The 22,072-nt window shown below is 41.5% G+C and overlaps 1 protein-coding gene across 1 annotated transcript in view; it reads left to right on the top strand.

Annotated features, from left to right (window-relative positions):
* The window catches only part of GSAP (gamma-secretase activating protein), an 87,038-nt gene extending 65,660 nt beyond the window's left edge, over positions 1 to 21,378 (top strand). The window contains exons 20-31 of the mRNA XM_007450084.1: positions 976 to 1,104; positions 1,957 to 2,015; positions 2,938 to 2,969; positions 5,282 to 5,343; positions 9,014 to 9,109; positions 11,649 to 11,719; positions 12,197 to 12,291; positions 17,295 to 17,414; positions 18,932 to 18,993; positions 20,531 to 20,632; positions 20,787 to 20,886; positions 21,287 to 21,378. Coding sequence (XP_007450146.1) covers positions 976 to 1,104; positions 1,957 to 2,015; positions 2,938 to 2,969; positions 5,282 to 5,343; positions 9,014 to 9,109; positions 11,649 to 11,719; positions 12,197 to 12,291; positions 17,295 to 17,414; positions 18,932 to 18,993; positions 20,531 to 20,632; positions 20,787 to 20,886; positions 21,287 to 21,378 — 1,020 coding nt within the window. The remainder of the gene's footprint in view (positions 1 to 975; positions 1,105 to 1,956; positions 2,016 to 2,937; positions 2,970 to 5,281; positions 5,344 to 9,013; positions 9,110 to 11,648; positions 11,720 to 12,196; positions 12,292 to 17,294; positions 17,415 to 18,931; positions 18,994 to 20,530; positions 20,633 to 20,786; positions 20,887 to 21,286) is intronic.
* Positions 21,379 to 22,072: the final 694 nt, after the last annotated feature.

The following is a 22,072-nucleotide window of genomic DNA, read 5'->3' as shown; positions in this document are numbered from 1 at the left end:
TACTGATACTTCAGCATCCATTTTGAGCCCCTTGTGACTATCCTTTCAGTAAGAATTTGGGTGATGTGCTATTACTTAACAAAAGGGCATTTTTCTTGATTGAGGCATCTTTTTTAAGTTCTCTTTTTTCCCTTGTAATACAGCCAAGTCTGTTTGCACAGTAGACATTAACTCACTTTGTTTTATGGCCACACATTCCACCCTTGACCCCACTCAAATCTTTTATAACTGCATATGTTTTGGCAAGAAAGTGTGTATCATAAATCTATCTTCATTAATTTGCAAAAACAATTTTTTGTCAGGATATCCTTCAACATTAAAAAATGTATTACTCTTGCATTTTGTTTAAAAATGAACGTAATAGGTATTTTTTGCTTCAGGGTAGTACAATGATAACAATACATCAAAAACCTAGATGGGATGGTCGCCAACTAATTCTGTCTTGGAGTATTTGACAACTGACTGTGAAAGGAGTTCATTTCACCTTTCTGATTCCTGAGTTTTGAAAAAGATCCTTTGGAAGTAAATGAACTTAGTGGGAAAGTAACCCTATTCTTCCACGTGTTCCAAATCTTGTGCACATTCTCTCACCAAACATGGCATTGTTGACACAATCTGAGTCAGAAAAATGGGTCTCTGGGGAGGAAATGATTTGATGTGTTCAGTGTAGGCTTCCCCACTTAGCCCTCACCCAGGGGAGTCCTACTGGCTTAGGGAGGTGAGCAGCTCTCTCTGTGTGTAAAAGGGACTCGAAAAGGAAGGGAGGAAGGCAAGCCTCTTCCTGTCTATTTTAGAATTCCTATCGGGGCAAGAAAGCCATCCTTTGTGGGAAGTGTCCACTCAGAAATGCTGCCTCATGAGAGCTAAGGAAGTGAAGCGAGCCCAGCTTTGCAGCAAGGCTTGCGTGGCCCTTGCCAAGTAGTTTGGGCCACAGGACCTGCTTCTCAAGATCACCAATGATTTTGTCTCCTACAGGTGCATAGCTTTAAGGGCTACTGGGAAAAACTGAACTCCAACCTGGAATATGTTAAGTACTCCAAGCCACACTTATACTATAACAACAGCGTGGTCAGGAGAGAGTGGCACAGCCTGATCTCGGAAGAGGTATGTGTGGGTTCCTGAGCGCAGAGCAAGAAGCAGAAGCCCAGCCGATTAGGTTAGGTGATGCCCTTAGGCCATTAGGCTGGCCCATGTTCCAGCACTCTCCCCACTTGCCAGGCACTGTTTATTAATACTGCTGATCCCCAGTAGGGAGACCAAGGTGCTTCTCTGACCTCTCTTCTCTTGAAGAGGAAATTCAAGTGCAAAGATGTTAAGGGACACACACGGCATGTTCATAGTAGAAGTGGGATTAACATCTGGGTCTCAGATGTGTTTTTGTGTTCCTTGTGTTGTTAAAAATTGATTTTAAAAAAACCCTGGGTATTCCCAAAGTAGTGGTTGCTAGGGGTTCGGGATGGTTGAAAGGAAGAGTGAATGTGACCCCTATCAAGGGACAGCACAAGGGAGATCTTTGGGGTGATGGAGCATTTTTATATCTTGATTATGGTGGTACATTGTGGTACGTGAATCTACACATGTGATAAAATGACAGCACTATACGCTTACTGTACCAGTGCCAGTTTGCTGATTTGCGTATTGTACTATAGTTATTTATAGAAGATGTAAACACTGAGGGCGACTGGGTAAAGAGTACATGAGCTGTCTGTAGCATTGTTGGATATAGTTGTAGTGTTGTATATAATATGTAGTTGACTTGCAACTGTATAAAATATGTAATAGTTTCAGAATAAAACTTTTTTAGAGCAATTGTTAAAGAATCTAGGTGTTCTGATTACCTGGAAAGTACCTCTCTTTTTTTTGAACTCTTAACTATATTGTATTATGACCTCAATGTGAAAAATGTCACCCACAAAACCTTCACCTTCCACACTTTTGACATGTTCTCACTCCTAGAAAAAAGGAAAAAGAAGGTCCACGGTGTATGTGAGAAATATTCTTGATAATGCAATAAAGTAAGTAAAATGAGGGATTATTGTAGCTGTAAGATGGTTATATTTTGCAATTACTTTCTTGACTACCTTTCAGGGAAGTAGCTTGTTTGTTTGTTTGTTTGTTTTTTGCTGTATGCGGGCCTCTCACTGTTGTGGCCTCTCCCGTTGTGGAGCACAGGCTCTGGACACGCAGGCTCAGCGGCCATGGCTCACGGGCCCAGCCGCTCCACGGCATGTGGGATCTTCCCGGACCGGGGCACGAACCCGTGTCCCCTGCATCGGCAGGCGGACTCTCAACCACTGTGCCACCAGGGTAGCCCAGTAGCTTACTTTTGTTGTGTATCCTCAGCAAGATGATGCTGTCAGCTTATTAATGCAGCCACCTGCACCCTATTCTGGAGTTTGGAGCTCGAGTTTCTAGTGGGAAAAATTTATATGTTAAACCTTTTAGATTTGCATCCTGGGGATGGATGACTTACAACGAATAAGTGGTAAAGAAAACTCTTATTAGTTGAGCACTTTAGAGGGGTACAAACATTAGGTTGATTTTAAACAAGTGTAAGTGGGCTGGTGAGCTTGCTCTTATTTTGAAAGAATATTTTCTGGGTGGATGAGTCATCTCAGAGTGCTATAAGCATAGGCCCTATTCCAACCCCTGTTCTATTTTCTGTTCCCCTTATTTCCAATAACTGAGAGCTGTAATTGTTCTAAATTATTGTCAATGTTTGCACTAAAGAGTTTTGAGATTTTATAAATTGCCTAATGTGGCTTTTGCCAAGTTGATTAAAGTTTTTGAGGTTTTCAGCAGCCTGAGAAGTTTCTGCGGTGGTTTTATGGGTTTTTAAAGGAGGATATCTTTGTATGGTGGTGTGGCTTTCGTTGTTTTTTTTTTTTTTTTAAATAATGCTTCCTGTGTGAATAACATTGGCTAATTCCTTTGTAGGGTGATTTCTAACCTAGAAGCAAGGAATTTGGGTAAGAAAATAAAATAAAGCGTTCTGGGTTTCAGTCAGTGTTTTGTTTGTAATACCATTCTTCCTCCCACTGTGGGTTGGCAGGGAAATCACTTCACTAGTGCTGTGAAGGCAGCACCCTTTACTATTTTCCCATCAGAGTGGCCACCCAGCTCCTTCCATGTCTCTCTTGGCACCAGGTCCTTCAGGGACAGCTTCTCTTGCCGAGGAGTCCCTGACTGTTTTCCTTCTGTTTCCCCATAGAACTGATCGAATTAACATGCCCTCTGGCTGTACTCCCAGGGTGTAGTTCCCTTGGCTTAGAGCTGCTTTCTCTCCAGCTGTCTGATCTTACAAGAATCTTTGACTTGTATTCTCCTTTCATTTTGGTTAGCACTTGGGCACTCACTGGGCTAGGTCATAGGGGCACAAAGACGAGGGGCCTCTAGACAAGCAGTGTGGTTATAGGGGGAGGGTATGGGCTTAGAGGCGGACCGAACTGGGCTTAAACTCCAGCTTGGCCATCATGTGCTCTTAGGCAAAAGCCATTTATCCATTTTGTGTGTTGTCCTCCTCAGGGCAAGCGTGATAAGAAAATGAGAGTCAACGGAGTCGTGTTTACAGTGCCCAGTCCCGCCCTTGGTGCGTGGGATACCTGACATGGCTGCTTTATCTTTAGTGTGTGAGGAAGAAATGCTAACACATAGCCTCTAAACCAGGGCACAGGCATTATGCAGCTGCAGGGTGCAGGGGGTAAGGGGCTAGGTCAGGAGTGGGGACAAAGGTTGTAAAGGCTTCCCACGGAGGGGTGATGTCCGAGTTAAGTCTTGACAAAAGAAGGGGAGCTTAGCCAGGGGAAACTGGGGGGAGAGGATGCTAAGCATATTCAGTACAGGCTTTTTTTGTGATTTTGTCTGTGGAACTCTTTCACACTTCATAAAGGTCAGCCTCCATTAAAAAAGGAGCTGTTGTTTTTATGTCCCACTTCTGTTTTATGGGCTTGGATGTTTAGGTATATGTTGGGTGACCCTAATGGACATGATTTTATATGATGCGTTGCCGCACATCCTGCAGCTGTGCGCACAGCCCGCGTGAGCTGTGAAGTCACTGAGTAGCCCCGGGAACCAGGCCATCTAGGCCTGAAGCCAGGGCTGTGCCACCAGCACCAGGCAGGAGGAGTCTGCCAGTGGTGTGAATGTGCATGCAGGCTCCCCTCCTTGCGTTGCTAGGGGATTTGCACCATGGGAAGTGTTGCCAGTCTGGCTGAGGTTTCTGTGTGTCCTCTGCTCCCACGACTGGGTAGAACTCCTGTTCTTGTACTTCAGGCCTGTTTGCATCCCATTACTAGCCGTTCTCACTTGATGACCTTCAGGGAACTTGCCCCTTCCTCTCATGTGCTTTGGTTGTGCTAGTTTCCTAGGAAAAATGTCACTGTCAGAGATAGAACATTCCTTGTGAAGTTCAAAACAGCCGTGAAAACTACTGGGCTCTAGTTCTGAATTTTTCACCATGAAGGCTGTGTAGGATCCAGTTAGCATTTATCTCAAGGGGTCAAGAGGCATCCGTGCCCTCCCACAAGGAGTCCTCAGCCCCCTGACCAGGGCAGTTCCGCCTGTTGATGAGCTCTGTGACTCAGGTTCTGGGAGAGGAAGATGGGGCATGAAGGTGCCATTAGCGGAGTGTTAGGGCAGGTCTTCCTAGAGACAGCGTTTTCCTGTCCCTCCAGTCTTGCTGGTGCGGTGCAAATCAAGGTGGAGAAAGTGCCATTTGGTTTAACCTTACTTGCCACTTTTCCATCTCAGTTAGCTACCTTTTCAGTCCCATAAATTGTGCCAATTATTCTTATTTACCGCAGTAACTGACTGGTCTCCTCACCTCAGTAACTCTGTAAACTACAAGTTGGAGTCAGAAAGAAGGGGGTCATGCGACCCTTCCACTAAGTCCCCATACTTGGGTTTGCCCCTCCCTTAGGGTTTAGAGAGGGCCCAAGCCGTTCAATCTCCTATGAAGCAGAGGATCTTAGTGGTGAGTCTTCACACTGAAGAGAAATCAAAGTCAGAGTATATTGGTGTTGGGAACGTGTTCCTTGTTTTCTTTCTTTCTTTCCCAGTCTCTGCCTGTCTGGTTCACAGCTCTCTCTCTCTCTCTGCATATCACTAACTGATAAGTTGCAGCGTGTAGAACTAGGTCACACTGAATGAAAAATTTTCATCCCATCAGGGAAGTGTTATGTTTTCCCAGTGACTCAGAGAAGGGAAAGCCAGGCTGAGGCCTCCTCCTTCCAGCCCATTCCCGAAAACCACCGTGCTTGACTGTTGCTCTGTTTAATTTCAGAGCCAAGATTAACACCCCTCTTCCAGGAGGAAGACAACCACCAGCGGCTGCTTATGGGCCTGGTAAGTGGTCTGTGGGCTGTTCAGTGCTGGTGAACAGTGGGTTCCAAGGAAAGGGGGAAGGGCTAGATTGTACTTCTCATTCTGTTCTTGTTTTTCATTCACTCTTTCAACACAGGGTTGTTGCCAGTCACTCACTGTAGGTTCAGTGGTGAGGAACACATATATAATTTCTGCCCTCTTGGTACTTGTAGTCTTGTGAGAGAGACACGAATTAATCAGTCACCCCAACAAATGTATAATTATAAAACATCATAAGGAAATGTACAGCACTGAGAGTTTTTAAAATAGGAAACAGCAGCGTCTCTGTAGCATTTGTATTTGGGTTTAAAATACAACGGGAAAAAGTATTTTTTCTCAAGAGGTCCTACCACTAGGAAGACCAAAGAGATATAAATCAAAATAAATTAATTGAAGAGCAGGATTGGCAAATAAATCCAAAATCTTAAAAAAAAAAACTATTAAACATCTGAGAAGTCTAATAAAATATTTTTAATACTGTGCGGGCTTAGGGATGGGATAATCTACTTCCTTAAAGATAGATAGTTTAAAAATATGAGAAAAATATGTGTAAATACATATTCATACACTTAAAAATTCTAGTTAAACAAAGTTTCCTTTAGCAACTAGAAATGACCAAACTTGAGCCAAGAAGAGCTAGAAAGCCTGAAAGCATAATAACCATAAAATAATTTGGAAAAAATATCAAAGATTATCTCCAAAAAAGGCCCCAAGTTATTTAATGAGTTTGTGCTTTCAGACTTTTAAGGACCAGATCATTCTCATGTTATGTAAAGTATTTCTGGAAAAAAGATGGGAAGCTTCTTAATCACTTTAAAAAGCCAGCATAACCTTAAAACCAGAATCCGACAGTGACTACTTATGCTTATGAATATAGATACTACAGGCATAATTAAAATACTTCCCAGTGCTCTGTTTGAAAATACAGCATAGCCACATGGGCTTCTTTCTAGGAAGGCTTAATATTAGAAAATATATTAATGTAATTCATCACTCGACTAAGTCAAAGAGGAAACAAAAGATTCTATAGGTGCTAAAAGTTGATAAAAGTACAATTCCACTTCTGGAATTTTAAACAAAGTATAGTCTAATACTAATAGCCAGCATTCTTCTTCATGTCGCATTGGAGGCATCCTGTTAATGTCAGAAGGAAGTGAAGTATCCTTGCCATCTTCACTAAAATTTTCACGTTGTTTTAGAAATTCTAGCCAATGCAATAAGAAAGAAAAGTAAAAGAAGATGCTATGATTGTCTAGTGCAGCAAACAAAATAATCAACTGGGAAAATAATAAAATTAAAAAATAAAAAAAATAATGCTGCAAATTAGTAAGCTGGTGATGCTCTATTTATTTTCTTTTTGATTAGGATTAACCAGTTAAAAAAGATAACGAAAAACAGTATATTATTTCCAAATCCTTAGCATCTAACTTTAGTAAAATTATAAACAAAAAGCCAGTGAAATTTCTCTGACAGTTGACTGACTCACTTGACAAAATAAAGAGGAATGGGACTGGCGTTACGAGATATCTAAATGTGCTGTTGATCTACAATAATTGGAACAATATGGTGCTGATACAAAGATAGACAGGAGGCTCTAGTTTAAATTTGGGTATTTGGTGTATGATAAAAATGGGGCAATTAAAAATCAATGTGGAAAGAAATAATTTTCAATCAATCAATCAATGCCTATTTGGAAAAGACAATTAAGTTAGATTCTTCCCACCCCAAATACCGCCACTTTATATCATAAACCAACAGAAATATCAGGTTAAGGAATCATATAAAAATTTTAAACTGTGTGAAACAATTTGAATAAAATAAGTGGACAGTTAAAAAATACTGAGAAAGCCTTTTAAGTGTATTATTGAACATAAACCTACAGGAGAAGATTGACTGAAAACTTAGAAGAGAACAACAGAAAGGCAATACGTTTAGAAAAAAGTATTTGCCACATATGTGATAAAAGAATAACATTTGGCATGTAATGTTTATAAATCAGTAAGAGAACAACACACTGGAAGGGAAATGGACAAAAGCTGTGACCAGTGAATTTTCAAAAGTTAATTTAGGCCAAGAGATCTTGAGTTGGGACAGGGTAAGAAAGAGAATGCTTAACATTGCTATAATCAAATGACAAACAGAATAAATGTTTTTCTTTGTTTGTCTTTTTTTTTTTGTCTATGAAATTGACAAAAATTTAAAAATCATACTAGGAAAGTTCAGGGTACAGGGAATTTGACAGCCTCATGAGATGGAATTGGAAATTAATATAACCACAGTGGAAGCCATTTTAGCAGTGTCTCTATAACCTTAAGTAGGGACCCAGTGAATTCCATTTCTAGGAATTTAGCCTGACAAAATAATCGAGGACATGGCAAGCAACTTTTGTGTAAGGATTTTTTGGTGGTATTTGTAACAATAGTAAAGGAAATATCGCATATGTATAAGAAGGGAATAAATAATTCAATTATAGTATTTTCATAAAATTGGACACTGTGCAGCCATTACAATTAGTGTGATAAAGAATATTTAATGACATAAATTATTATGTGAGAAGAAGCAGATTGTAAAATATTAGAATGAGTGTACACACTGGAAAAAAGGAAAATAAAAAAAACAAAGTGTTAATGTAGATGGTAGGATTATGAGCAATTTAAATGTTCATCTTTATGCTTATTATAGAAAAATTGAAATGCACAAAAATATGCATTATAACTTACACAGAAAAAAATATAATTTTTTTTAAAGCCTAATCAATTAGCACATGCCAGAGACTGAATTGAAATAATATACCACTCTGTCTTGGCCCAGGATGCCACGGGCTAAGGTTTACCCAGGGTGTCTGTTGTAAATGTAAATCTGCTAAAATAGAAGATATATATACTTGTGTTGTCAGTTGTACAATTCCCATGGTGTTTATTGATGCAAAGATTTCTCTAGCCAAGAGGGTTTGTAGCTGAGCCGGCCATTTAGGCAAAAGCGAGAGAAAAAGGAAGAAAGGGAGAGAAAAGCAAAAAGTGGGAGGGCTGGGAATGCCACACTGATTGGGGAGCCCCAGGGTTGGTTAGAAGAGTGTGGCTATAGAAACAAGCCCATTTGGAGGCACTAGGCTAAATATATCCATACCTTTACATGTCAGGGAGCTGCGTGGAATGTCTTAACCATTGCGCAGAGAGAGGTACCTGGTGCATTTCCTTTTACTCCATCCTCTGTCCTTGCAAACACCCAAAACCTGTCCCTTCCCGCCACCCCCATTAGCATAGTCATTCCACGTTTAGAGTTGTTCCTGTTAGCTCTCCAGAGCCAGGAGCAGTAGACTTCAATCCTTTGGTAGATCCCAAAGCCTTTGACTGCTAAGCTAGTGACTTCCACTGGCTTCTTTGGAGAATTCTCAACAGGGCTGGGAGCCTGGCTCTCAGCTGTTCACTGGTCTTTGGGTGAATCATAAGTCATTCCTCTCGAGGAAAATGGTGGTGCCCCCTGATTTATGCCCATCAAAGGAACATTGTGGGTTATGCATTTCTGCTAGTGGGATCTTCAGGTTCAATATCTTTCATATTGATAGGAAGTTTTAATAAATGAATAGAATTCAAACCAGTTGCAGGTGTGAGTGGGTAGGTTGTGACTTATCTAATCTATATTCTGTTTTCAGATGGTGTCTGAGCTAAAAGACCATCTTTTGAGACATCTACAGGGTGTAGAAAAGAAGAAAATCGAACAGATAGTTCTGGACTACGTTTCAAAACTGGTTCGTTTTGCTTTATCTTCTCTACCCGACCCACCCCGCCTCAACCGCTTGGTCTCTGGGTTTATAGTTCCCAGTATGTGGTTCAGTAGGTTTTTCATATTAGGCTTTTTGGAGCTCTCCCATCCTCAAACCTGTGTATATGGTGCTGTAGATTGAAGAAAGGGGGAAAAGAGCCAAAAAGCAAAGAGAATGTGGCTCTGGAAGTGGCTTATTGCACTCCCTTGCAGTAGTGGTTATATGCTCATGGAAGCCTGGAACAGTGATGAATTCAGCAATGGTTGCCAAATGTTCATATCATCTTGTCATCTTCCAGCTCCTTGTTAAACCATAGGTAGTGATTTCTGTACATGGAGGTTTCTGCAAACATGAGAGAACTTGAACTTCAATTCTTACTTAGCTCCAATAGCCCAATTAGGTGAGATCCCAGCCCAGTTGTATAAATACTTACCACGTTACAGAGTCTGCTGATGAGACTGGCATCCCATTTACCTGGTAGCCACTCATTGAAATTGTGTGATCCATGTGTAAATAGAAGTGATGCAGCTGGATTGAAATTTGAGGCTGTCTTGAGTCTTTCAAAACACATATGGAGTTGAGGCCTCACCCTACTTAGAACCTGGAAATAATAAGATGGATAAAATTTTTAAAGTATTTAAATATACAGAAAGAGAAAGAACACTCCAACACTCCATTTCTCCAGGTTTGCATAGGACCAGCGTGTAGATGTGAACAAATATTTTTGCATTGAATTCTGGAAGATTAGTTAAATTTATTAGATATGGCCCTGATTTAATTTCATGTTTAACTTTTAAAGTTTTCTGCCTTACAGGGAACTATATTCAATAATGGAAAAGAATATTAAAAGAAGAGTGTCTCTATGTGTAGAACTGAGTCACTTTGCTGTACAGCAGAGATTGGCACAGCATTGTAAATCAACTATACTTCAATTAAAACAAATTAAAAAAATAAAAACAAACAAACGAAAAAGAAATACAGAAAGAAATCTTCTATTTTGGAAAACTGGGTAGTGGCAGAATGGCGCTGTGAATGGAGCATAAGCTCTTGGATAGCACTTGCTTAATGAGTGTTTGTTGAATTAAAACAACTCCCCAAAATGCTCCCAAGTGCCACCCATTGATTTATTTCTATAATAAAGTGCATGCATGGAAGTAACTCACGCAAATCCTTTGTTGGTCATATGGCCATAGAGACGGTTCATAGTTAACTAGTCTGAATAAAGTTGCGGAATATTTTTTAAAAAAAGTTTTCTGCCTTTATTGCAGTCATTAGTATTTGTTTTTAAATCATATATTTGAATTTCTATGGTAAGGTTTGACTTTCAGAGTTTTGGTATAGGAGGAGAGGTTGGTATTTGCATATACTAATGTTTACAAGCAGGACACTGAAACTTTCTTAAATAATAATTCTTTGCAGTTGAATGATACCAAAGGGCTCATTTTATGAATGTGTTACTGATCTTCCCCATGTTGATACTAACCTACTTTCTTTGTCCTTTCATAACACACAGTTATTTAACACATCACCTACCAACTTTCTTTCTGTTGACTTTAAATTTCATCTTCCAGAGTGTTAAGGTTTTTCTTCAAGCATCATTCTTCCCTAGAGTTAATCACGTAAAAGAATCCCCATAACACTAGTTTGTGCTAACAGCTCCTAGAACCAATAGGACCAGAAATGGTAGAGATGAGGTCTCAGAAAACTCGTTGCCCCTGTCTTTCCAACTCAGCAGTCACTGATTGATGCCAAAGCTGCCCACCCTGCCCAGCAGCAAACAGCTGAGTCTCCCAGTCCCCTCCCAGGAGAGTGGCTGGACAGCCTTTAGAAAATAAATCCAAGGAGGTTGCTGCAAAACCTGATTATATTGCTTATTTGTTATCTTACCTGATTTCAGCCAAAGAGAAACTGAGAATCTATATCATTGAGAATAAATAGCGTCTGTCTGTGCTCATATGGAAACTCTTCCTAATTTTGCCCCCTGTCCTTTGCCTACATGTGCAATGCATGGATTTATGGTCCTGATAACAGCTCCTCGGAGATTGCCCTGTTGCTGGCAAACGAGTGAAATGTAGAACCTGGACTTGGAACTAGTTTTGCTCCACAGCACATGCTCAGGACCTCCATTCTCTTCAGAACCGCCTTTCCTCTGTCAGCTGTCAGCTATGTCACCCTTGCCACATAACAGGCCTAGGGCGAACTCTGTTGCACTTGACCTTCACTGATGGATAAGGGCCTGTGATTGAGGGCCTGTGTTTGTGAGCGATGGGACCGGTTAGCGGTGGGGAAGCTCAGCTGGGGCACTGCCTGCAATGACAGAGGGTGCTCTGTTAGACGCGGCTGCACATTTTCAGTCTTTCCATTTTGGATTCCAGTGCTTGAGAATTGACCTCAGAAAGGCTGGTTCTGTGTCCGGGCACAGCCTGAATGCCAGCTGCCCGAACATGCCTGTCAGAGCTATGGAAGGATAGCTTGTAGGGGAAAGGGTATGAACAGAGGTTAACAGACTGTCTTTACCCTCTAGCTGGATCTCATTTGCCAAATACTGGAAGCCAGTTGGAGGAAACATAATCTTCATCCCTGGGTTCTCCACTTGTACGCAAGTATTTCTTGCTCTATTTTATCATGGTGTACAAAGAGGTAAAACAACTCTGATTGCTGCCTGTCGTAGCAAAGCCTTTTTGAGACTTACCAGTTGAAAGTAACTCTCACCAGCCTTTACACCATCCATCTTAGTTCTGAACTCAACATTTAAAGTTATGCCCCTGTTACTTCACCTGTCCTCTTTCCTTGGCATCTGGCTGATGAGGAGGGAGGGGCACATGAGCTCAGTACTGCCAAGAAGGGGAATTTAAATTAATGCAGTTTATCATTTATGTGCCTACCGTCTGGTTAGATTCTAGGCATTAGGCCGCTGGTCATCATCACATCTATGAACCTTTCTATGGGGCATAGCCTTTCACAGTTAGCATGAATTCCATCAGGATGTGGCACTCAGAGCTACTGCTTACATGCAAATGGGGTTTTGGAGATGAGCTGCTTGGCTGACATGCTGCTTTGTTCTTTGACCAGCAATAGACGGGCGAGTGCTGCTGAATTTGCGGTCTTTCACATCATGACCAGGATTTTGGAAGCTACTAACAGTTTGTTTTTACCTCTGCCTCCTGGTAAGTCTTGGCTTTTTTGTTTTTTGTTGTAATAAACTTGTTCTTTCTTCTTCACATAGTCTCTGGACTTTGGTGCATTATGAGTTTAAGAATGAGGCCTCCTATGTCTGCGAAATTGTGTGTCTGGTGTCACTGTGACAGATGGGCCTGAGGTTGGTCTCTGCCGACCAGATCTCCTCTGATTATTAAACTATGCAGTAGCTTGTCACGAATTTTAGGAGCCAAGGCTGGTGCCCATGCAACTTTCTGGTTCTAAAACCAGTGGAGCTGAGTCAGGGAGATCTTTCTCTGATGTCTCCAGGCCTAGTTTACCTGATCAAGAAAGTTAACACTCAGAAGGAAGTAGGTCTGGCTGGGTGTCAGAAATTGAGTTGATGCTTATATGTTCCTTGGAAGCTAAAAATTTCCCTTAGGATTTTGAAAAAGGACCAAATCAGGCTTCAGAACACCTTTGGCCCATGTGTCTGCAGTCATTCATTTAATTGGTCATTTGTTCATTCAGTCAACAAACATTTGTTGAGCAATTTCATGCCAGGTACTGGGCTAGAAATTAGAGCAATTCCAAAAATTAACAAAAGTCTAGTTGGGAAAATGTGCATATAAACCAATATTCATTATAAGAAACAAGCTCCTGTTTGCTATAAACTACCTGCCTTATGCTTATTATGTATAAGTTCTGATGAGTTTTAAGCTTTATGATAGCTATCACTATATAATATATACTAGCCAGTTTTATTTAATTCATTCATATACATCTATGCATCCATCCATCCGTCATTAATTTGTTCCTTTGTTCATTCATTAAGGCAACATGTATATGGTCCCCATTTTGTGCTAGGTACTATTGTAAGTACTTTACATAAATTAGCACATTTAATTTTTATAATGCTGCTAAGTGATAAGAGCTTAAATTGAACCATATTAAATTGTTAATATCCAACCAGTTTTTGACCAACAAAGATGGCACTTTCAAATGGTTCCACTTAATATTATTCCCACCTTATAGATTGTGAAATTGAGGCACAGAAAAGTTAAGTAACTTGCCTACAGTCACATAGCTATTAGGCAACAGAGCCAGTGCTCAAATCCAGGGAGTCTGGCCCTAAAATCTATGCTTCTAGCTACTACTATTCTGTGCTGCCTCTTGAATTTTATATTCCAGTTGAATTAGTTGATATTGAAACATTGGCTATTTATGGGCCCGGAAAATCCCCACAGCACATCTCAACTTCTCTGCATTTGTGATATATCTGGTACAGTCTGGAAGGCGTCACACTTTCTCTATCCATATGCCTTATCTTATAATATCTGCTTGTAGTGGAGGCACAGAAGGAGTTTCTTGTGACTTTGTAGGGATCTGAAAGTGACCACTCATGAGGAGAATGGATGGCTTTAAATGGAATATGAATTGTGAGTTGCCCTCTAGAAAGAATGAAGGGATTTCATGCAAATTATATATGGCTTTCTAGCTTAAATTCTTAATTGTTTGCCATTAACACAAAAGACCTGGTAGAGAAATGGGTCGACAGTTTCAGATTTGTTCACCAGGGATCTCCAAGCTCCTTTTATAAGTAAATGACACTGACTCACTGGGGACAATATTGTATCTGGGAGATCATAAAAACCCACTTTCTGGGCTTCCCTGGTGGCGCAGTGGTTGAGAGTCCGCCTGCCGATGCAGGGGATACGGGTTCGTGCCCCGGTCTGGGAAGATCCCACATGCCGTGGAGCGGCTGGGCCCGTGAGCCATGGCCGTTGAGCCTGCTCGTCCGGAGCCTGTGCTCCACAACGGGAGAGGCCACAACAGTGAGAGGCCCACATACCGCAAAAAAAAAAAAAAAAAAAAAAACCCACTTTCTACAGAACATTGCATTTCTACACGGGGATGGATTAAGGAGGGAAAACACAGAAAAAGTTTACCCATAGTGATTGAGAATTATTATGAGTAAGAACTTTATGGCTGGTGTCCATGGGTCAAGTAAGAAAGAGCAGTTTCTCTTTCTCCTTTTCTCAGAAATGTTTGTTTCCCTAATATGAAGTGACACTGGATCATGTTGGGGGGGGGCATGTGTGTGTAAATGCAGGTATTTTTGTGTGTATGTATGTAAATGTGCTTGCTTTCCAGGCCCCCTGGACTAGTGAGAACTGTTTGAGTTCCAAGTGTCAGAAACTTGTAACCGGAGTTACTTAAAGAAAAAAGGGAATGAGGACCACAGAAGGGAAGTCATAGTTTAGAGCTGGAGCATTTACCGTTTAAAAGGGACCTGTGTTCTCTTGGCTGCCTGGAGAAGGCCAGGAGCCCTGGAGGGTGAGGACTAGAGCTGGTTGGAAAAGGTATCTCTTTCAGTACCGATGCCTACTTCTAGCCAGTTTGCTCTGTTGCTTAGAGCTGACATGCTGAGAGGAGGCCAGGAATGGGCTGTTGAATTTGAGACTGTGCCCTGGGAATGGAGGATAAAGGGTCATCAGGGATCTTTAGGACGTGGACACAGAGCTAGAGGGGCTTTTTTTTTTTTTTGCAGTACACGGGCCTCTCACTGTTGTGGCCTCTCCTGTTGCAGAGCACAGGCTCTGGATGCGCAGGCCCAGCGGCCATGGCTCATGGGCCCAGCCGCTCCGCGGCATGTGGGATCTTCCCGGACCAGGGCACGGACCCATGTCCCCTGCGTCGACAGGCGGACTCTCAACCACTGCGCCACCAGGGAAGGCCCTAGAGAGGAATTTTGAATGGAGAAAATCTGTAGGATCAATAACCTTCTATAAACTCTTCCTCAGAAATAATTTCATAGCTTTTTTAATCTTGAGAAGGCTGTCCAAATCCATTTGAAAAATCTCATGTTGTTAATTAGCTAGTAAAATCACTATTTTTTTTTTGGAATCAGAGCAGTTAGTAGACTCATCCCATTGTCAGCCCATTAACATCTGCTTGAGGGCAGAGTCTGAACTTTATCTGACCCTCAGTGTTGCCAGGACATGGGACTCAAGTCTCCCACTGCTCGTGTTTCATATGCTCAGAGAGAGAAAGCTCCACGACGTCTCTGAATCCAAGCCCCAGCTCTCTTTGGCCATCATGTCTCTGTCATGTAAGCCTCTGAGGTCAGGCAACGAGTCTTCGTCATTCCGCATCCACATCCAATCAGTTTTCAAGCCAGTACACGTCGCCATGATCCTATGATCCCTTCCTTCCCTCTTACTCTCTGCCCTCGTTCCCTCTTGGACAGGTTCACGCAGTCACTTCCCAACTGATCTTTATTCCTCCGGTAGCAAGCTGTCACTCCGGTCCGTTCTTTGCCTGTTGCCACGTTAATATTCCAAAAGTAAAACTCAAATCCTCTAACAATCCTGCTCAAAAGCTTTCAGTGCCTCCCCAGAGTTTACTAAATAATCAATTCCTTGCTGTCATTCAGCATTCAACCCCGTGACACATCTATTAAGAGCACCCTGTACTTTTCCTTCATAGAACTGGTCATATTAAAAAAAATGAGTATTTATTTTGTGATTAATTGATTGTCAGTTTCCCTATCAGACTGGAAGGTGGATGGGAGCAGCAGTCATGCTTGTTCTTCTCATCACTGCACACCCAGCTCCTTGCTTGGCGTGCCGAAGGGGTTTTGTTGAATAGATTAACCTTTCCGGTCTCACCTTCCACCATTCCTCTTGCACACCTGTTCCAACCCAACTGGGTCATTTACTGTTTCCTAAATGTGCCCCATGCTTCTCACCTTTGGGCCTCTGTTCGTGTCCATTAACGCCAGTTCTTGAGGCAGGATAACGTTGTGGTTAAAAGGCCAGGCTCAAATCCCACAGCCTGCGTTCAAATATTAACTCTGCCACTTACTATTTCCCGGGCAGGTTTCTTAGCTCCTGTGAATCTTGGTTTCCCCATTTATAAAATGGGGATCAAGTAGTTCCCACCTCATGGCGTTATATGAGGATCAAGTGAGCCTGTGCATAAATGAAAGGCCTCAGTACCTGTCTGGTGTTAGTCACATTGTTATACCATGTGCCAGGTTCTTCACAGACCTAGCTGTAGCTCTCAAAGCAGCCCTGCATGAAAGGTACTGGTGATTCCACTTTAGGGATGAAGAAACAGAGGCTGGAAAGGCTTAATTACCTACATCTAGTGAGCAGCACAGCATGATTCCGGCCTCTGTCTACTCAGGTCAAACCTGACTTTTTCTGCTTTTCCAGCCTGTATGTTCTCTCACGTCATTTCCACTCTCAGGAATGGCATTAACCCTTCAAAGCGCCTCTCACATGCCATCTTTTCCAAGAGGGCTTTTCTGATCCTCTCCCGGTCTGATGTTGTTTGTGTCGTGGATGTTGTTTGTGTCGGTTAGTATTAATAGTAGACTTAGAGCTCTAGCTTTGTGAGAGTTTGGGTAGCCTTGCCCATGAGACTTAGACTTAGCCCTGCCCAAGGCCTTGAGAGTGCCTTTCTACTGAATTCCTATAGATTTGCTACCTGGCAATATCATTTTAGTTCTTCTTTTGTATGATTTAGTCCAAGTAGACCCTAAAAGCCTTTCTCTAGGGCACACCCAGAGATTAGTCATCTAAACTAATCAGTCCCCTTCTGGTCCAGATATTTTCTCCTGCAGCAAAATGGTCCCTGTCCATCAGGCTTTAGCCTGAGCATGTGGAGTTTGAAGCTCTACTGTTAATTTTTCTATTTTGCGATTTTACCATAGAATTATAAACCTTTTAAACTGTAAAACCATTTTCATTGAGCAGACCTTGCACTGTTTTTCTCTTTTTGCCTAGGAAGGCATACAAGGTGGAGGGAATACTTGCTTATTGGGAACTTACTGTATACCCAGCACAATACTTAGTTGTGATAATACAGAAAGAAGGAACCTTGGACCTTGTCTTCAAGGAGCATTTATTTGACTCTAGCTGCCAAGTGGTGAGCTGAGTGCTTTATTGCCATCACCAGAGTCATTCCCTCTGGAGACTGGAGATGATGAGTGGCCGTATCTACCGTCCCGGGTCTCTCATTCTAGGTTTTCACACTCTGCACACGATCCTTGGTGTCCACTGTCTGCCTTTGCATAACCTGCTGCATTACATTGATAACGGAGTGTTGCTTCTCACAGAAACAGCTGTCACAAGGCTCATGAAAGGTAAGGGGCTCTGAGTTTGCCTTGTTCCAGCCCCAGCACCACCCGGGCTGCCTTTGTGGGTGTGCGACCTGTGGTCACACGGGGCCCTGCTGCACTCAGAAGGGGCCCATGCAGGGTTTAATGTTCTGTATTCAATCTTGACTTTCTTAATAGTTGAAGAGGGGCTCCTCGTTTTCGTTTTGCGTGGGTTCCACAGTTATCCAGCTGGGCCTGCTGAGTACAGTTCATTTCCCGTAACCGTCCTTTGGACCACCGTGCCTTTGCCCTTCAGGAGACCCCAAAGGGCTTCTCAATCCATACACAACTATTAGACTCCTTTTCTGTACATGAGGGCACTTGAGAATGGGAGACTGAAGGCTTATTTCTCAAGAAAAATGTCATGAAATGGCTTACTTTCAGCTGATTAACTCCATCCTCTCAAAGTTAGACTTGAAATGCAAGGAAAAGTAATGAGAGGGGTAGTGCCTATGGGAATTTGAACTTGAAATAAGGTCTGTAGTATAATAACTCTTGGTTAAATTATTCAACTGTGGTATTTTATAGATGAGTTTTGTTAATATATATTGAAGTATTTGCCATTCCTCAAGGTGCTGTATGTTTTAAGTTAGTCAGAAAAATTGCTCTGTGACTGGCAGCCTGTTACAGAATGCTGTTCCCTGATATAGAGCAGCAGCTTCATTAACAAATCCCTTTTTAGTCATGTACCACAGTGTTCATTGCAGCTCTATTTACAATAGCTGGGACATGGAAACAACCAAGATGTCCATCGACAGATAAATGGACAAAGAAGATGTGGCACATATATACAATGGAATATTACTCGGTCATAAAAAGAAACGAAATTGAGTTATCTGTAGTGAGGTGGATGGACCTAGAGTCTGTCATACAGAGTGAAGTAAGTCAGAAAGAGAAAAACAAATACCGTATGCTAGCACATATATATGGAATCTAAAAAAAAAAAAAAATTCATGAAGAACCTAGGGGTAGGACGGGAATAAAGACACAGACCTACTAGAGAACGGACTTGAGGATACGGGGAGTGGGGAAGGGTAAGCTGGGACAAAGTGAGAGAGTGGCATGGACATATATACACTACCAAATGTCAAATAGATAGCTAGTGGGAAGCAGCCGCATAGCACAGGGAGATCAGCTCCGTGCTGTGTGACCACCTAGAGGGGTGGGATAGGGAGGGTGGGAGGGAGACGCAAGAGGGTGGGGATATGGGGATATATGTATACGTATAGCTGCTTCACTTTGTTATACAGCAGAAACTAACACAGCATTGTAAAGCAATTATACTCCAATAAAGATGTTAAAAAATCCCTTTCTTATTCAGAGAGACACAAACTAATATTTTCATAGTGTTGTTAGACTTAGCTTGAAAAACAAGGTTGGGACATGCATTACCAGGATGAAGCTCTGAATTATTAGCTTGCTCAGGTATTAAAATGGAGATTACTGGGTTTTTTCTTTTTGTTTTGTTTTATTTTGTTGGCCAATTTCTGACTTTCTTGTAGATCTGGACAATACAGAGAAAAATGAAAAAGTAAAGTTCAGCATCATTGTGCGGCTTCCTCCGGTAATCCTGAAGTATATTCTGTTTTCTAAGCCTTGGCATGTACCCCTCCTTCAATTTCTTCTTGCAGGAAGAGCAGTTACTTGCTTTGGGCCGAAGTCAAATGAATTGTCTCACCCTTCGGCCCTTTCCAAGAAATCCTGTCCATCCCTACCCGTCTGTCTGCTGCTCCCACTGGGCCTACCGAGTGCTTGCTCCCCTGGCTGTGCGTGTGCTGCTTTGGCACAGGCCCACCTAGCACGTTTAGCCATTTTCTCCTCTGAGGAAACCACAGTAATATGTTACGTCTGTGAGTCTGAGGGGAGGCAGAGGGGAAACATGTGCTTTTGGCATTTAAACTGATAAGAAATTGAAATACAGGTGAGGTCAGAAGGTTCTGGAACTGCGTTTCCTCTCACTGTTGTTTGCACCACGGCAGGAAAACATTCCTGGTTGAAGGAAAAATGAGAAACATGAGGGAGAGGGTTATACAGGCACTCCTTGTTTTTGTGGGGTATAGTAGCTCTCTGAGTCAGAAATGCTGTGAAATTCAGACATTCCACGGCAAGGTCTTCAGAGCCTCTGACTCTGCAGACTTCCCAGCCATGAGAGCCTTGGCCAGCTCTGTGCCATTTACATACATTGGGCACTTGTATCTCTGGCACGATCCTCCCACAAAGGGATGTCTGATGCCTTCCTGGACCTAATCGTCTTGCTTTATAACACCTTCTCGCCCTCACAGGCTTACTGAGGCAGAGGCAAGAATAGAAAACAAAGCATATTTTCCATGGCTAGATCTCTCTGGGGAATATCTCTGAACATTTAGTTTGGTCTCTAAATTTGATTTTTTTTTTTGCCTTATACCCTTAGGGAATAAAAATTTTCTGGGCGAGACACTGGCAGAGTACACACCTATAACCTTTAGCTTCATATCAAAATATCACGTAGGATTGGCGTGCAGATACTCAGTTTTGAAGAGTAACCGATGAACTCCATTTCAGAAGAGTTTGGCAGCCTCAGTACACAAAGTGCTTTCCTCAGAGTTGCATTTAAGGGAGTATTTATTCAAAATTCAGAAGCATACCTCATAGGAATTGGCCTTTCTCCAAAGTCATTAACCGTAAAGAGTCTGTCTTTTAGACTCACTGGCTGGAATACATTTTAAAAAATTATGAATTGATATAAGATAAATTTACTTAATGCTGTGAGCTATATTCTCCTCTCTGTATTTTTCCATCTTTTTATTTTTATTATTGACTTAAATTTTTTAGTGTGGAAGTACAGAGGTTTCCTATACACCTCCTTCCTCCACACACACACAGTCTCCCCTATTATCAGCATCCCCCAGCAGAATGGGTCCATCTGTTACAGTGGATGAACCTACACTGCACATCACAATCACCAAAGTCCATCGTTAGCGTGAGGGTTCACTCTTGGTGTCGTTCATTCTGTGAGTTTGGACAAATATATAAGGAGATATATCTAACACTGTAGTATCATACAGAGTATTTTCACTGCCCTAAAAATCCTCCTCTACATATTTTTGCATTTGCAAAAATAGCTTACAGGTCAGAAGATCTGTCGACTTTGGGATCATCCTGTGAGTTCTAACATTATTTCCCGGAACCACGTAAAGCGACTGCTTCAGAACTATAACAAACAGGTGAGTCTGTGTGGAGCAGAGGCCCCGCTAAATGATTTTGGAACCTCTTTGCCCATTGTAACATATCCATATGGACAGCAGGTGTAGTTCTCATCACTTTAAGTTTGTGCTTGTTTTGGAGAATCAGCTGATACCACAGCCGTTTCCCTTTTAGCCCCGGAGTTCTATGATGGACACGTCATCATTCAGTGTAGAATTTCTGCCTCTGAACTACTTTATTGAAATACTGACAGATATCGAGGCCTCCAGTCCAGGTAAGTCACTCCTCTGCTCCCGGGGTTTTCCTGTTTCTCCCCTGACACATCAGTCAGTCTCTATGTGCTTCTGTGTACCTTTTTCTTGCCAAAATATCCCTTAATTCTAAGTAGGATCTTCTTGCAATAGGTTTTAATTAGCAGTATACAATTTACTACCTAAATTACCAAAGGAATAACCACCCTTCAGGTTTTAAAAGGAATTAAGAGGTTAAAAACCCATTTGGTTGGTGTGAATGGCCTTTCTTGGTGCTGAGGTTTAATAAATTTTAACAACACATTCTCAGAATAATGTGTTTTACTAAAATATAAAATAATTATGATTTCGGTGAAGTATGGGAACAATATTATAAATGTTCTGTGGCTTCATAGTAACCCTTCTCTTTCCTTTTCCTTTCAGCTCTGTATGCTTTTGAAGGACATGACAACGTGGACGCAAAATTTGTAGAGGAAGCAGCTCTGAAACACACCACGACGGTTTTAGGCTTATAAACGGGAAAATAAAGTTATATCAGCTTCCAGTATTTTTCTCTTGCTCGTTAGCTCTACTTCCGTTGAGAATTCTTTAGCAATATTTTAAACTGGTGACCAAAATCAGAATACATTGTTGAGCCATCTGAATTTCAGTTTAGTACTTTGTTCAGACAGAACTAGACAGTCAAGTGTAGAGAAATGGCAGCCAGTCCAAGGGGCATGCAGTGGCCTAAGTGATGCTCTTCCTAGTGGCTGATCTTCCTAGTGCTTTCATAGGCCAAAAGCTTTCTATTATACTCTGAAATAAAATATACTTAAAAAATGTAGGAACAGTGCTTAGAAAATCAAAATTTGGAATTAGCTGTGTCACTGAAAATAGCATATGACAAGCAGAAAAATTACAAGTTGTAGAAAAACTCTATTTTGGAAATTAGATACTTTAAAAAACACTGAATTTGGACTAAGTCAAATCTGCTAAGTCTAGTAGGGAATAATCTGTAAAATACAACAATTTATACATACATAGAGTAGGATTTGTCTTCGTGAACGTTCAGATGGAACTGTATTTAATATTATAAAGTTATTTTTATATTTATAAAAGTTTGATTTAGTAATATGTAGTCATTTAAAAAAACACTGAAGGTTTTAGCCTAACTCCTTTGTTCTTTGAACGTAGCCTTTTATTCCCACCAAGAATCATGACTCCATGAAC

Source organism: Lipotes vexillifer, unplaced genomic scaffold (assembly GCF_000442215.2).
Source record: "Lipotes vexillifer unplaced genomic scaffold, Lipotes_vexillifer_v1.1 scaffold712, whole genome shotgun sequence".
NCBI lineage: Eukaryota > Metazoa > Chordata > Mammalia > Artiodactyla > Lipotidae > Lipotes > Lipotes vexillifer.
The sequence above is the reverse complement of the archived record's forward strand: the minus strand, read 5'-3'. Positions and strand labels throughout refer to the sequence as shown.